The 15,784-nt window shown below is 59.4% G+C and overlaps 2 protein-coding genes across 4 annotated transcripts; both read left to right on the top strand.

Annotated features, from left to right (window-relative positions):
- Positions 1-6,164: 6,164 nt before the first annotated feature.
- Positions 6,165-11,066, top strand: LOC308058093 (uncharacterized protein; the record flags this gene model as incomplete). The annotated part of the gene is made up of 10 exons (XM_080412099.1): positions 6,165-7,085; positions 7,576-7,655; positions 7,831-7,956; positions 8,101-8,180; positions 8,297-8,417; positions 8,750-8,842; positions 9,251-9,355; positions 9,793-9,961; positions 10,529-10,817; positions 10,913-11,066. Exons 1-10 carry the CDS (start codon positions 6,968-6,970, stop codon positions 11,064-11,066), a joined length of 1,335 nt encoding a protein of 444 aa, XP_080268225.1. The 5' UTR covers positions 6,165-6,967.
- On the top strand, positions 10,842-14,223 carry LOC308058059 (uncharacterized protein). 3 transcript variants are annotated; one of them, XR_013925643.1, is made up of 7 exons: positions 10,842-11,538; positions 11,875-12,019; positions 12,135-12,272; positions 12,478-12,654; positions 12,751-12,906; positions 13,083-13,940; positions 14,028-14,223. XR_013925643.1 is itself a non-coding variant. In XM_080412069.1 (7 exons), the coding sequence occupies exons 1-7, from the start codon at positions 11,146-11,148 to the stop codon at positions 13,566-13,568; spliced, it is 1,299 nt and encodes a 432-aa protein (XP_080268195.1). In that variant the 5' UTR covers positions 10,842-11,145; the 3' UTR covers positions 13,569-14,223. The 3 variants fall into 3 exon arrangements, 2 of the variants coding, with proteins under 2 accessions (XP_080268195.1, XP_080268194.1); XM_080412069.1 differs by having other exon boundaries at positions 10,842-11,187; positions 11,384-11,538; positions 13,083-14,223; XM_080412068.1 differs by having other exon boundaries at positions 13,083-14,223.
- Positions 14,224-15,784: the final 1,561 nt, after the last annotated feature.

The following is a 15,784-nucleotide window of genomic DNA, read 5'->3' as shown; positions in this document are numbered from 1 at the left end:
CCTCCTTTGCTCCTGCAGCAACCACTCTCGCAGGCAAGAAACATCAGTCCGTCCTGGCAGTTTGGAGGTACCCTCTAATTTGGCCAGGTCTTCCCAAAGCTTTTTCTGAAAGGTGACACCAAGTTGTGGCTTGCTGTTGCCTGGATGAGCACTCCTGCCCGCGTGTGCTAAGGCATCCCACAGGCCCAGGGCAGCGCTCTGCTCCAGCCACGCAAGGAGGGCAGAAGAGGCCCTCGGGGCTCTGCATGCCTGCATGTGACTTTCCTGCCTGCGCCCTGCACTAGCTCAGCCCGCTGCAGAGCCCAGCCCGGCAGCACAGCCCTCACCTCTCCTGCACTGACCGCCTCCCCAAGGTGCCACAAGTAAAGCCCCAGCCCTCGGCACCGTGCCGCTGAGCGGCATCCACAAACACTCCGCTTTGCTCTACCTCCTCTCGCATGAACATCTTCTCTGCCTCCAGCTTGAGTGTGGTCAGATACTGCCTGTAATCATTGAACTCCTTCAGAGTGCAAACCACCTATGGAGAGATGAGGGGAGACATCCCTCAAGAATTTGCCAGCCAGCTATGCAGACTGCCTTCCCCAAAACAGCCCAAACCCAGCAGGAGGGGAGATGCTCCTCTGCTCACCCTTCCCTCCCCTTCCCGGTGGCAGGGCCCCTGACTCTTCCACCACGCCATGGCTGAGCGGTGCTCCTAGCCGCAGCACCAGGCCTCGCACCGGCTGCCTCAACACTCAGGCAGTGCAAGGCGACCTGAGGAGAGCCGGAGTGGGACTTGCCAGAGGGATGCTGGCGCTGCTTCTGCTCCCAGGGAAACGAGCCCCACAGCCCTGTGCTCCCCACCAGCAACAGGCAGCTGCAGCAAGCGCTCTGGGAAGCCTGCTTGAGGAGGGCTGCTTTTATCAGCCCCATGTCCAGACCTACTTTGTTGTCACTGGTGATGTAACCCTCTCCCTTCAGCCTCTGCAGGTTGTCCTGGCGCTGGTGGTAGGCCCGCAGGTGCGGGTCATGCAGGCTCTTGTATTCTGTGCTCAGCAGGCGGCAGTACGGATCTCCCAGATTGAAATAACCAGAGGGCTGGTGAAGCTGTAGGAGAGATTTTCCAGAGTGTAAAGGAGGCAGGAGACCACAGCTAAAAGGTGCCAGGCGGTGCTTGTGAAAAGGTAAAGGTCACTTGGAGACCAGCGCTCTGCTCCATCCTTCTGAATGCACGGAGAGCGCCACAGCCAGACTGCGGGGGCCAGGCTGGGCTGGGCTGGGGGAAAGACCTGGACACACTGCAGACAGGGCCCGGGCCACGCACTTTCACAGTGCCAGAAACCGGTCCAGAGAACCCACAAGTCCTCCTCTTCATCACCACACCAGGGAGTCAGGAGCTTCCCTCTACTCTCCAGTGCTGCCACGTGGAGGGGCTACAGCACTCGCTGTTGAGCAGGTGGCCACAAGGACTTCTTGGAATGGTGGGGACACCATCAAAGAGGAGAGCTTTTCTACCCCTTTCTACTTACTTTACCTTTTCCCCCAGCCTTGTCCTGTAGAAGACAGGCCTGGAGCTAGGCGACACGGGGATCTTGACCCCAAGTGGGAGGTTCAGCAGCCTAGTAGCTCCTTCTGCCAGTGGCTGTCTCCTGTTGCCGAGCTAGAAAGAGGGAGACGCGGGCACTGAGGCACTATCTCCGTAAGCCTGCTGCACAGCGCTCGCAAGGTTCTTGGAAGACTCCAACCACGGGGAGCGCCAAGAGCAGCCCAGTCAAAAGCTGCTCTCTGCTTCCTTGCCCCCCTCCCCACAGCTCCCATCCCTTCCGCAACCCATGTCTGTGTCCTTTTGCAGCAACCCCTCCCGCCTGCTTAGCCGTAAGCCGCGCTGGGCAGAGAGGCAAGGCTGCCTACAGACCCTCCCTGCTTCCACCCAGCTTTCGATCCTTGTCAGCTCCCCAGGCACTTCCTGAGCCCCTGGGGCAGGCCTGCATGTTCCAGGCTCCCAGGCTGAGCCCTCCCCATCGGCTCGTTGCTCACCTCTCCCCTCTTCCTCAGTGCACTCAGCTGTGCATCTACATTTTGTGCACCACCAGAGAGACGGTGCTCCATGGCTCCTTCCAAGAGCTCTCCTGGAGCTCTGATCCTGCGCTGGCACCCCTTGCTCCAGAGGCACTCAACTGTGGCCACCACGGCCGGTCTCCCAGCAAGATGCTATATAGAACAAGTGCACATTGTTGCATCATCATGTTGTCATGACACCACATTCTGTACACCTGCATCCTGGGAGGACCCCACGCCAGAGCAGGATGCCTGAAGGAGGCTGTGACCCCACGGGAAGTCCACGCTGGAGCAGGTTTCTGACAAGACCTGCATACCCGTGGAGAGGGGAGCCCATGCTGGAGCAGGTTTGCTGGCAGGACTTGTGACCCCACAAGGGACCCCCACTGGAGCTGGGGAAGGGTGTGAGGGGTCCTCCCCCTGAGAAAGAAGCAGCAGCATAAACAACATGTGATGAACTGACCACAGCTGCCCTTCTCCCTCCCCCGGCAGGAGGAGACAGGGAAATCGGGAGTAAAGTTAAGCCCAAGAGAAGTGAGGGCTGGCAGGAAGGTGTTTCAGATTTGGGTTTATTTCTCATTATCCTGCTCTGATTTGAGTGGTAATAAATTTAACTAATTTCCCCAAGCTGAGTCTGTTTTGCCCACGATAGTACCTGCTGCGTGATCGCTCCATCCTTATCTCGACTCATGAGCCATGGAGCACCTCCAGCCCAGAATGCGGCCCCAACAGCGTCCCCTTCCACAGGCTTCTTCCTGTGTCTTCTGTGGCCCCTCCTGCATCTGCCTCCCCATGGGTACCCCCTGCTGTGCACCCCCACATGTCTCCCCCCACCTCCTGCCCCAGCAGCTCCACACAGGCCAGAGCAGCAGAGCCGGGCCCTCCTCTGACTGGTCACAGCACCCGTGCCACGAGCTCTCTGTTTTGCTGATTGACTGCATACCAAGCACAAATGAATTCCAAGTCAACTATAAGAATGAAGGCCATTTATTAGATTACAGTGTAATACAGGAAAATAGCATGCAGTATGATAAAAGGAAACAGTACTGGTTCCGATGCACAATATGATAGAAGAGCAACAGGAGCGAAGCATCAAATCGTTACTGCAAAGCATGACAGAGACTAAGAGAAGGATACATCACCAATTACCACCTGAACGTCATCCAGGCCCACCCTTCAGCTGGGAACCCCCTTGCAGCCGGCGCCACGAGTCTCTTGGGAACTGGGAAAATTTCTACGTGGTGTGTCCACCCATCCGTGAGGCTTCTCACCCGGGCCTGCAGCTTGCCCGCCTTTATACTCGGCAAAAACCAAAAATACCTTACATGTCTAGCGTATGTATGTCAATTTCTAAGTTTAGGCTAAGTGCAGGCACACACTATCTCATGCTGCATAAGGTTCACACACGCCAGGGCATCGCCCAGACGCCCAAGCGCGGTGGAGTGACCACCATGACACAGCTGCGCACAGTATCAATTGTCCGGATGGCGCTGCTCACATCTTGCTTGTTCAGGGGCTCAGGACAAACACCACCTGCTCCTTACAGTTGTCCTGGAGCTCCCCGAGTTCACTGCCCAAGTGAAGCCGTGCCTAGTTAAAGACAAAGACTTTTTCATAAATATATTTTACAGTATTTCTTAGTGTAATAATATCATCTTAAACCTTAGCTTTTAAAAAGTTTTTTTTTGAAAGAAAATGGGGAACAGCTGATGAGTCAGTGTGTTCCTTCACCTCGGTTTGCTTTCCTCTTCCTCCCAAGACCCACATCCAGACAAGTCCCTAGCAGTCAAGCTTGAAAAAAATCTGGTTTCTCTCACAGCAACAGTGTGATTAGAACTGTAGCACTCTTCTTCCTTCCAGACTTCAACCATCAGCATCATGCATCTCCACCCCACTGGCCCTGCAGCAATTACTCACCGATATTTTAATATTTCCTCTGCCAGCTGAAGTAAAGCTGATGTTCCACACTCTTCTGTGAAAGCAGAAGGACCTGAATAGAAGGCACTTGAAGAAGTTAAAAAACAGAGTGGGGGTGGCCCTGGACCAGCTGTGGGTGCTGAGCAGTGGGAAGGAGGCAGCGCAGGAGGAATGAGAAGAGGAGGGAGGCAGTGGCAATGACAGGACCTCCATCATCCTTGCCGTGCCCAGTGGCTCCTCCGTTTCCACTTTTGGGTGAGCATGGTGCCACATCCCACGGCCGGGCAGGAGAGGTTCCCAGCCATGCCCACACCATCCCATGAATGGCCTCTGCCCCCCATGCAGAGCATGGGCAGGGGGCAGGATGCACGCCAGCAGGGAGGGAGGGAGGGGCAGATGTTTCCATGTCTTGCACCCACTGGTCCCCTTTTGGTTTCCAGAAGGGAAGGGCTAAAGCAGCTGCTCAGGCAGGACGGAGCAAGCCAGGGCTTGGGAAATGTCTCTGTCCCACCCCATGGGGCTTTGTCCTGCCCCTGTGCCCTTCCCCATGGGGCAGGGCCGTGCAGGCACCTGCGTCTGCCCAGGGCTGGGGGTCAGTGGGGCCTGATGCTGTGTCTCCTCTGCCTGCAGCTCCCGGGTGCTGAAGGAGCTGTGGGTGGGCACGCTGCTGGGGTAACTGGGGGGATGCTCCAGGCACAGCAGGGGGAACCCAGCCCCGCAGCTGGGCACAGGTGCCCCTGTGGCTGCAGGCAGCTCTCGGGCAGAGCTGCCTGACAAGAGAGAAGAGGTGACTTGGGGCTCACCCAGCTCTCTTCCTCTCCCTTCCCACTGCACAGGCCACCAGAAGGAGCCAAGGGAGCCCGGGTGACCTGTCTCCCATCAATCAAGCTCCTGGAGGAGCTGAGCTGCCACTGCCATGAGTGTCTCTCTGCTCTGGGCTCTGTCCCCAAGCACTGCTCCTCCAGCCGAGCAGCAGAGGTGTCACTTCTTCCCCTCCTTCTCTCCCGCCCAGTGGAGGACAGTGCGCGCCAGGAGCCTGGAGAGGCTGACGGAGGCACAGGCAGAGTTGAGAATGGCTGCCTTGCACCTGCCTCTGGCTGCGCTGTAGATGTGCAGTGAGTGGTATAACCCTGCTTTGTTTGGAGGGAAGGAGGGTCCCAAGGTGCCACTCAGGGAGCAGACAGGGCTGGGGAGCCACCAGGAGTTGTAGAGGACAATGAGGAGTGAAGTTGAGCCTGGGAAGAAGGGAGGGGTCGGGGGAAGGTGTTTTAAGATTTAGGGTTCTTTTCTCATGACCCTACTGGGATTGGGCTGGCTATCCATTCAGGTAATTTCCCTGTGCCAAGTCTGTTTTACCTGTGATGGTAATGGGTGCACGATCTCTCCCTTGTCCTTCTCTTGTCCCGCAAGTCTTTTGTTGCCTTTCCTCTCCCCTGTCCAGCTGAGGGGGAGAGTGATAGAGATGTGCTGGCAGGCACCTGGCGTTACACTGGGGTGAAGCCAGCACCGACTCAAAGGCTGCAGACCCAGGCAGAGAGGCTGGGTAACAAGAGGAGGCTGCTGTCCTGAGGGAGAGGTCCCCACACCCCGGGACAGGCCACCCACACCCCAGGCACAGGCACTCGGCACCCACAAAGCAGAGCAGGCAGCCTGAGGAAAGGCTGCCAGGCCAGGGGAACAGCAGTGCCAATGGGTATCTTTATCGACAATGTAGACGAGGGGATCGAGTGCACGCTCAGCAAGTTTGCGGACGACACCAAGCTGGGCCAGGGGATGTTGATCTGCCTAAGGGTAGGAAGGCTCTTCAGAGGGACCTGGACAGGAGATCAGTGGGCCAAGGCCAATTGTATGACGTTCAACACAGAGAATGCCGAGTCCTGCCCTTGGGTCACAACAACCTCCTCCCACAATGTTACATACAGGCTTGGGAAAGCTGCCTGGACAAAAAGGACCTGGGGGTGCTGGGGGACAGCTGGCTGACCGTGAGCCAGCAGTGAGCCCAGGTGGTCAAGAAGGCCAGCAGCATCCCAGTGTGTGTCGAAAAAGTGTGGCCAGCAGGACCAGGGCAGTGATTGTCTTCCTGTACTCGGCACTGCCAAGGCCGCACCTCAAGCGCTGTGTTCCGTTTTGAGCCACTCACTACAGGGAAGGCACTGAGGTGCTGGAGCGTGCCCGAAGACGGGCAGTGAAGCTGGTGAATGGTCTCGAGCACAAGTCTGATGGGGGGTGGCTGAGGGAGCTGGCGGTGTTTAGCCTGCAGAAGAGGAGGCTGAGGGGGGACCTTCAGACTCTCTACAGCTACCTAAAAGGAGGCTGCAGGCCGGTGGGGGTTGGTTTGGTCTCTTCTCCCAGGTAACAAGCAATAGGACAAGAGGAAATGGCCTCAAGGTATGCCAGGGGAGGTTTAGATTGGATGTTAGGAAAAATGTCCTCACTGACTGGTTGGTCAAGCATTGGAACAGGCTGCACAGGGAGGTGGTGGAAACACCATCCCTGGAGGTGTTTAAAAACCCACCTAGATGTAGTGCTTAGGGCCATGCTTGAGTGATGGACTTGGCAGACCATCAAGTTAATGGTTAGACTTGGTGATCTCAAAGGTCTTTTCCTGGCGGGCATGCCGGGGCGTCTGAGCAAGGGGCTCTGGGATACACCGGAGGTCAAAGAGGGGCCTGGAGGCACCCCGAGAGCACCCAGGTGCCCACGGCTGAACCAGCCCCATGCCCCTCCCAGAGGGCTCCGGGCCCCTCCCTCCCGGGCCAGTGGGTCACAGTGAGGTCTTTGTGACCTCACCTGGTGACACCACACTGCAGTGCCTGTACTCACCACGGCCGTGGCCCCAGCCCACAGTTTCCATCAGGACAGCGACGGGACAGGGCAGGAGCACGGAGCGGGCGAGGAGCCCCCAAGCACAGCCCACGTCTCTCCCTGCTGCACCCAGCAGCCCCACGGCGCCCAGGCGTCTCGCCAAAGCTTCCCTTTTCCCCACACCTACCCCTTTCCTCTGTCCTGCAGGATGATGAGGAGATCCCCCAGATTCCCCAGTGTAGCCTGGGAGAAGGATGGGGCTCCCCAGGAGAGCAGGTCTCCACCAGAGCCCCACGAGGTGTGCATGGTCCAGCCACTGGTGACTGGTGAGTGAGGGGCCCTCTCGGTCTGGGCAGGGCTGAGGCCAGCGAGCGCCCCATGCTCAATGCCACGATAATCTTTCCGTGGCACACTGGCAGCAGGGGTCCCATGGCTCGGGGACACGATGCTGCCTGGGTGACAGGGCTGCTCAGCGCTGGAAGTGGCCCCAGCACAGCCTGTCCCAAGGAGGGAGAGAGCAGAGGGGGGGACCCAGCTCCTGGCCTGGGGCACAGGCAGCCAGAGGCAGCGGTGCTGTGGGATGGGGACCTCTCCTGCCCGTCTGCAAGCCAGTTCCTCAGCCCTGGGCACCGGGGCTTTCCCCACCGCACCGTGCCCCAGCATCACAGCCCATTTGCCAGGCACCCTCCAGCCCTGACACACACGGGATGACTGGGCCAGGGGAGTGGGCACGGGCTGGACGCAGGGCACATCTTCCTCTGCTCTCCTGCCACCCGGAGCCTCTCTACAGCCCTCCCTGCTCTCCCCCTTTATTAGATGCCAGCTGGTTGCCTGTGTACACACAGGAGAAGCAAAATGTGGACTTCATCCAAGCCTTTGCCAACAGCCCAGAAAAGGTAACCACGGCCCTTCCGAATGTGGCTGTGCCAGCCTCGGCAGACAGGGGCTCTGCTGCCGGGCTGGGCAGAGCTGCTTCTGCCAGCTCTCCTGCACCCCCAGTGCTGTGGTGCTGCTGTCCCTGTGTCCCCCCTCTCACACTCCCCGTTTCTCACTCCGTCCCCCCACTGCCAGGAGGAGGGCCAGAAGATGAAGTTTCTTGAGAGCATCTGCAGCCTGTGCAGAACCGCCAGGCACCATGGCTTGTCACAGGGCCTGGATATCTTCTGCCACGGATACGAGCTGGCAGAGAAGGTCAAGGTGAGGGGACACCCGGTGGCTCTAGGGAAGGGGGCAAGGACCCCCGGCACTGGCACCCTGTGAGGACAATGCTTGGCCACTGCAAGGGGCTGGTGGTGCTGGGTGCTGGCAGCTGCCAGGTCCCATCTCGGTTGTGCTCTGTAGGAGCTGGTGGAACAAGAGCCCAGGGACCAGCTGCGCACAGCAGTGCGGCAACTCGCCATGCTTGCCATCGCCGAATTGAGGTACCTACCCATCCCTGCTGGGGACCCCTTCCTCAGAGGCCTGTGTGCACCCACGCGAGGCCTCGAGGCGCTGCTCGCAGCATCGGTGTCCAACTGGCCCCTCTCTCTCTTTGCAGCTCAGTGCAGACGGTGCTGGAGGGCAAAGAGAAAAGCAGTCTACATGCCTGCTGCTTGAGTGTCTTGGGGCTTCCTCCAGCAGAGGAAATGGAGGGACTGGACACTTCCCTCTACGTCAGGGTACGTGCTGGGTACTTCAGGGACCTGCAGGAGCGCCCGGTCCCTCTGGGCTGCTCCCTGATAACCCTGTGCTGCCATACAACCAGAGATCTGAGGCAGGGCAGGCTCTCGCTTTTGCTTTCCCACCCTCGTCCCTTTGTGCCCTTCCCGTGGGCCTGGCCCCATCCAATGCCGCAGGTTGCTCTGTCCGCAGCACACTGTCTGCCCCTGGGTCTCTCCCGGAAACTGCGAGGCCGTGTGGGACTCCTGCGGCGGCTCTGGGAGTTCAGATCAGTCTCCTGGGGGCGGAGGAACAGTAGAATCACTGCCACAACTCTTTGTCCTCTCTGCAGACCCTGAATGCCATGGACACCATGCTGGAGACAATGGTGCTCAGCTCTCCTGCCTCCAGAGTCAGCAAGGAGAACTTGCAGAGTATCTTTCAGGTCTGGCATGGGCCAAGAGTGGGCTTCACAGGGGCCATTCCTCACCCTGGAGGGAAGGGGGTGCCCACTCCTGAGTGGGTGGTCCCCACACCAGCGCCATGCAGAGAGACAGCATGGCAGGGAGGGTGCGCACCTGCCTTGGGTAACTGGGGGCTACCCACCAGGCTCTTCTGCAGCACAGCGGCTGCAGTGGGTGGCATCTGCCTTCCTGCCTGGCCACAAGGCAGGCTCGGGGCATTTGTCCAAAGCCTGTGAAGGACCCTAGGGGCAGGAACGCCACTACAGGCTTTGCCCCAGATCAGAGGAAGCATTGATGGACTGTGCAAGTCCAGCCCTGGAGCTGAGCAGCGCCGCTTCTGCTGGAGCGCCTCTGCCCCCAAGGCACACCAGCAGCTTTTCTCTTCCAAGGTGCTGTTGGCTTTCACCAGCTCTGAGAGACCAGCTGTGCTTGAGAGGACTGTGGGCAGGATTAGGATGCTGAGCCATTTGCTGGCCAGCTATTCCTCACTGGAGGTATGGAAGGACCAGGTACTCTCCAGCCAGGCCACCTCCCATTCCCTGCACGCCGGCACAGCTGGCAGCTTTGAGGCACCTGCAAGGCAAGCCTGGGCACAGGTCTGGGTGCTCTGCCAGCCTCTGTGCTGAAGTGGGGGTCTTGGTGCCTCTGTTTCCCATGGGCTTCTCTCCCCAGCCCCCTCTTTGCCAGGAGCCAGCTTTGCCCCCAGTCCTGTGTTGGACGGGACTGCCCAAGGGACATGGTGGGAGCCCAGGCCTGGCAGCTCTCCCTGTGCGGGGCTGCCACCCAGCTAGCTGCTTTGGGAGCTGCGGCCAGCATGGTCCTGCAAAGCTCTGGCACACCTGGGTCCAGCCCTGGCCACGCTCTTGGGGCCGGGGCTCTGGCCCCAGGCGCCTGCCCTCAGCCCTTCTGCTCTTCTGCCTCCCTCACCCAGGCTGCTCAAAATGAGGACAGACGTGCCTCCTGCAGAGAGATCCTCATCCCAGTCCTCGGGCAGCTGCTTGGACGTCTCCTCCTGCTCGTGTCATCTGGGGAAGAAAAGACCAGCCGTGTGGCTTTGGATGCTCTTTTCTCCCTTTTCCTATTCACCCGCCAGCAAAAAGGTAAGAGAAGCAGTGGTGGGCTGCCTCCCCCGCCCCTGCACAACGACATCAATCGAGCTGTCTGCTTGTCTTCCTGCGTGTTGTGGCGGGCCCTTCCTGTGCTTGCTGGAGGCACCACCATGTCACCAGCACCACCTCTCCCCTGCTCCTGACCCACGCTGTGTCCCACACAGCTGATCGTCCCGTGGAGCTGAGCTGCTCCTTCGCTCAGGAGGCAGCCCCACTCCTCATCCCCTCTCCCTTGAAGAGCTTGTACCACTGCCCCACAGCACTCCATCCATGCGAGCCATACCCCACGTCACTGTTATTCCAACCACAGTTTAACTGTGGGACTGCATGCAGAGCTCTAGGTCCTTGGAGTTGACCAGGCCAGGAGCATTGGCATAAATACACGGGAGGCAGGTCACCCTTTCATTTACATCTCTCTCCACCACCTCCTCCTTTCACTGTGGGTCATCACCTCCCTTCTCAGCCATTCCTAGATCAAAGCTCTTCTCAGGAGCTGGTAAGCTTGCTGGCAAAGCAGCTGGGTCTCACGCACTCTCCTGTGTTTGCCCTGCTCTTTAGGCACGACACTGTCAGAGGAGAATGCACAGCTGCCAGCGGCTTGGGAAGCTGAGACCACCTCCTTGTGCTGTTCACCCACCACCAGAGACCTTGCCATGGTAAGGAGATGCCCCCTTGCCTTGCCTGTGGCATCAGCAGGGCTCTCGTGTGAGAAGGCATCCAAAATCAGCGGGGCTGGCGTGGCCTCCCTGTCCCTGCTCTCAGCAGGGTTTCTTCTGTCCCCAAGCAGGGACAACGCGAGGGCTGCACTCCAGTGCCCAAGCAGCATTTTCCGCCTGGCCAACAGCAGGCCCCTGTTCTCTGTAGGGCCAGCACACTGTGCCCCAGAGCCCAAGCCTCCTCCCTCACCCTGGGGGCCCTCTCTTCTCATCCTCCCCCATGCAGTGACTGCAGCCTCTGCTACCAGCACTGCTGTGCATCTCTCACCAGGGCTGCTCGCACTGTCCAGCTTAGCAGCACCATCAGGGCACTCAACGTGACATTCTTCACTCCCTTCCTTCCTGCCATAGGCCTTTGCAAAATACCTTCAACCATCTGAGAGGACAGACATCGTCCTCACAGTCATTGATACCCTGAGAGAATTAAATGCCAAGAAAAAGCCGCTGGGCAGCAGTGTGATGGACGTGGTCATGGCAGACCCTCACGTCTGGCTGACAGATGTAAGTGGCCTGTGGCTGGATGACCCTGTCCTTCAGCCCTGGCAGGCCTTGTTCCTCCCTCCATCCCTGCCTCCGGCCCAAAGCCAGGTGTCTCAGGCACCTGAAGCCACCTTAAAGCAGGAGAGGGACGGCAAGGGCAGCTGGGGCAATGGCTGCCCTCCAGTGGCAGCACCACCCTCACTTGTGTCCCCTCCAGGTGCCAAAGATCATGAGCTGCATCTATGAAAACTGGGAATACGTGACCATGGAGTCAGGCCAGCGTAGCATGGAGTCACTGCTGCTCCTGATGGCTAACCAATGCCCTGGGGGCGTTGTCACCACGCTGCTGAAGATCGCTCCACGAGGAGACAGGTACCGGCCCTGACAGCCAGGAGGGCTTGCTCCTAGTGGTGACAGGGACCCGGAGACTCTCTGGCTGCCAGACCCAAGGAGTACCGCAGGACACCCCCGAGGAGCGGGGCTTTCCCCCGTCCCAGCACCCATTCCAGCCCTGGTGGGCTGGCCGCGTTCCCAGCACCAAAGCCAGCCCAGAGCCTCGCCACCACCCTCTGTCCCACCCCATGGGGAGCACAGCACCTCAGCCCTCTCCTGCCTGCCCAGGGAGGAGGGTCTGCGTTACGCGGGGCTGGCCCAGGCCACAGTGCTGGGGATGGGGTCGCCCTGCTGACAGAGCGCTCTGGCTTGCAGCACTGCCCTGGCACTGTGGGAGGTGATGCTCTCCACGGCCCAGACCTTGGAGAAGGTTCTGAAGGAGCTGTTCATCAAACTCCAGGACCGGCAAAACAGGCTCTTCTACACATACCAGGAGGACACCTGTTTCGTTCGCTTGGCTGTGAGTTACCAGAAGAAGCCCCAGTGCTCTTGTCCTCAGCTGCTGATGGGAACAGCTGCGCGGTGTGGGGAGTCATGCTGGATCTTCTGGTCACTCACCGCTGGCTTTCTTTCAGCTGCTGACCTGCACTGATTTGGAGGATGAGGAATTCTCTCCAATGTACAAAGTCTTGAGGTTTCTGAGGAATCCAAGCCCAGCAATGCTCTCATTGGTGCTCAGGAGCCTCATGACGCTGTCAGAGAGAGCTGAGATGGTGAGCAGGGCATCATCAAAGGGAGCCATATTGGCAGCCAGGGGCTGGGGCAGCAGATAAGCTGGTGGATTGGCCTTGGCTGGGAGTCAGGAGGTTGGGTGACTGCTCCAAAGGCCCTCCTGGCCATGGTGAGGCCTGGTGGCTGCCTGGGGAGCTTTCCGGGCATAGTCCTTTTCAGGAAACAGAAACTCTGTCTTTCATGCAGGCAAGAAAAATGGAGGTCTTCATGCCAGACATGATGAAGGTCCTGGAGGACGGCAACACAAATATCAAGATGAAGTCCCTGGTGGTCTCGCGAAACGTCATAGGTCACCTGAAGAAGACAAAGGCCAGCCCCATCGCTGTCCAGCTGATGGAGAAGCTCCTGCCCCTCTTTGCTGCGGTAAGGCTGATGGGGGAGCCCAAGCCTCGTGGCCAGGCGCTGGTCGGGGACAGCTACCTACAAGGACGCAGGTCCTACTCTGCTTCTCTCTACCAGGGCTTCAGCGAGCTGAGAGAGCTCTCCATCAGCCTCTTCAGAGACCTAATGAAGACTGTGGTGAGGAAGAACGAGAGGCAGATGAAGACAAAAGTGGAAATGGGCTTGCTCCCTCTCATCTTTCACACGAGCGACCAAATCCACAGCGTGGCCAAGGTACAGATTCCAAAGCTAAGCAGTGATGTAGGGATGAAAACCTGAGATGTTTGGGCCAGGGTACCTCCCAGCTTCCTAAGGGCAGGATGACCCCAGGAAGAAAGGAAAAGGCAGGGAGATGCCAGGTCTCCTTCCCCAGGCCGTGGTGCCATCTCCCAGTTTCTGCTGTTCTGCAGGCCGCCAGGGAAGCCCTCCTCGCTGCAGCAGAGCTCCTCAAGTGGAAAAAGCTCAAACACCTGCTGCAGAGCCATCAGACATGGAGGATTGCAGAGTGCTTGGTGAGGACAACCCCTGGACGAGGGCTGCCCCACGGGTCTGCCCTGTGCGCTCTGCAGCTGTGCCTCACCTGCCCTGCTGCAGCCCGCAGCCCACAGCCTGGAGCTGCATCCTTGTTCCCTGTCCTCGAGAAGAGAGCCCCAAGGGCTCTTCTCCACACCCCTCTCCCCGCACCCAGCGGGAGGGAGGGCTCTGGGCAGCGGCGGGGGCTGGCAGGCGGGAGTGCTCCGGCCAGCTGGGGAGGCTGTGTGACACCCCATACCCTTGTGCTCTCTCCAGCTACAGCGGGACAGGCGCAGGACCGAACAGTACTTGAATCAGAGCCTGCCATACCTGGAGGATGCTCAGGCCACCTTGCGAACAACGGCCGTCAGGTTCATCGGTGAGCCACAGCCCCCAGGGTCCCGCTTTTGGCAGCCCAGCCCCAGTCCCGCCGCTGCACCGGCAGCAAGGAGCAGCCCTGTGGCTGCCAGAGCCTCGGCTGCCCCGTGCAGGGCCTTGGCCTCTCTCTCCCACCCTTGACCATGCAGGTGGGCTCGGTGGCTGCCTTGCTCAGTCCCACCCGCCTCAGCTACTGCTCTTCCCTGGGGTCAGCCTGGTGAGGGGGAGGAGGGCGTGCAGCCCAGCCAGCTGAGCTGGGGGCTGTGCTGCTGGGAGCACGCTGGGGAGTGGGGGGTCTGATGAAGCTCTGTCCCTAGGGCTTGCTGGGCAGCTCCTGAGGGACCAAAGGGAGGAGAAGCTGGCTGAGATCTGCAGCAGTAAGTAGGGAGCGTGGGCTGGAGGGGATGCCCGGTGGTTTTCACAGACACGGCAGTTCATCTCTGCTCCGTTTCTTTCCATCACAGCCCTTCAGGCCTTGGAGGAAGACAATGAACCCTCCATCTGCTCCCTGGCAGCTCAGACCACCTCCATCCTGAGCACTCCAAGGGTGCGGCAAACGTCACGATGCACCCTGCGATCACTGTGCTGCTGGTGCTGCTAAGCCAGGCAGAGGTGCAGCTCTTCTCCAGAGAATGGCTGCGATTCAATAAAGCTGGAAGAAGAAGCCTGAACCCAGGGTGTCTTTCCCATGTGGAACTGACAGGCAGCGAGGAGAGGGCATGGGATGGGTGGTCCCAGCTCTGACCTCCCTGTAGTTCTCCGGGCACCCCAGCGACACCACAGTATCTGCTTTTACTGCACTGCCACGTCCCTGCACCATGATGCACTCAGGAAGGTTTCCATGCAGAGTACAGAGGCGCTAAGGGGGCCAGAGGGACCCTGCAGGGCTCCCTGAGGGACTGTGGGACAAACAGAGTGCCTGGGTCACCATGACTGCCTCGGGAGGGCTCCCAAGGTCTGGCTAGTCGAGCAACAGAAGGCTCTGGGGCATTACAGACACCTATGGAGGAGTGCCGCGGGGACTCGAGTGGAATGGTCAAGTCTAGGGACCAGGCCCCCAGTCCAGCGGGCTTTCTTTGAGTGCTTGAGGCTCTGCAGAGGGGTCTGGGGTGCAAGGAAGGGCTCAGGATCTGGGTGGACTAGCGCGAGCCTGAGACAGCTCCAGGGCAAAGACAGCTCCAGCGCACCCTGGGGCAGAGGGTGCCCAGGGCCAGGTGGCCTCCACAGCCATCAGGGACCTGGCAAGAGGCATTGTGATGCGTGGGGGGAGGGAGCGTGGCATGGGCTTGTTGTGCTCATCATCTCCCTGCCCCTTTGCAGTGCCTTGATGTTGCAGCTAGCCCAGGCACCGCCCCCCACCAGCACAGGGACCCTTGCACAGCACTCCAACTAACATCACTGGCACAAGCTGCCCAGAGAGGCTCTGGAAACATTGCAGCAGCACCTGCACATGATTTTGTGCAACCTGCTCTAGCACAGCCTGCTTTTGCAGGGCGTTGGACTAGATAATCTCCAGACGTTCCATCCAACAACGACCACTGTGTGATTCTGGGACTCGTGGCACTTTGGCTGAGGAAGAAGAGGTCAGGATCCTCAGGCCACCCGACACCTGACTGCCTTCCCAGTGCCTGTCCAAGAAACCTGCCAGTCCTCACTAACAGAAGTTGGACCTGCACACGTGGGCTTGCACATGTGCATGAGCACTGCAGGGCAACAGCCTTCTCTCTCTTCCCCATCCTCCACTGCAGGGCGAGCGCAGATGTTCTGTGGAGGGAGCACCAGTCCCCACGGGCCCTGCTGCCCTCCCTGTCATGCACTGGCCGTTCTACCCCGGGCTCCCTCTACTGTGTCCCACACCACTGGCCTGGTGTGATGGCAGAGCCAGTGGCACTACCCGGCTCTGCACCTTCCTGGTCCATCAGGGCAACCTGGGTGCCAGTGGGGAAGCTGGGAATCGCCCTTGGCCAGGGCCTCTCCCTGGAGCTGCCAGAGGAGGAATTCCTTGTGGATGGCAGGGATGCCAAAGCATGAGGAGTTCCCCATTGGATGGCAGGGACAGTGCGTAGAGCCCCATCGATGTGCAGCCACCCCCAGCAGCCCCTCAGCCATGGCCATGGTCACACAGAACCTCACCGAGGAGCTCATCCATATCGTCCAGGGCACCCTCATAGTGACCAGGCAGTACCAAAAGTTTCTGCAAGTAATGATGGCCAAGTGGCAA

Source organism: Falco punctatus (assembly GCF_963210335.1).
Source record: "Falco punctatus genome assembly, contig: scaffold_23, whole genome shotgun sequence".
Lineage (NCBI taxonomy): Eukaryota > Metazoa > Chordata > Aves > Falconiformes > Falconidae > Falco > Falco punctatus.
This window is presented reverse-complemented; position numbering and strand designations above follow the sequence as displayed.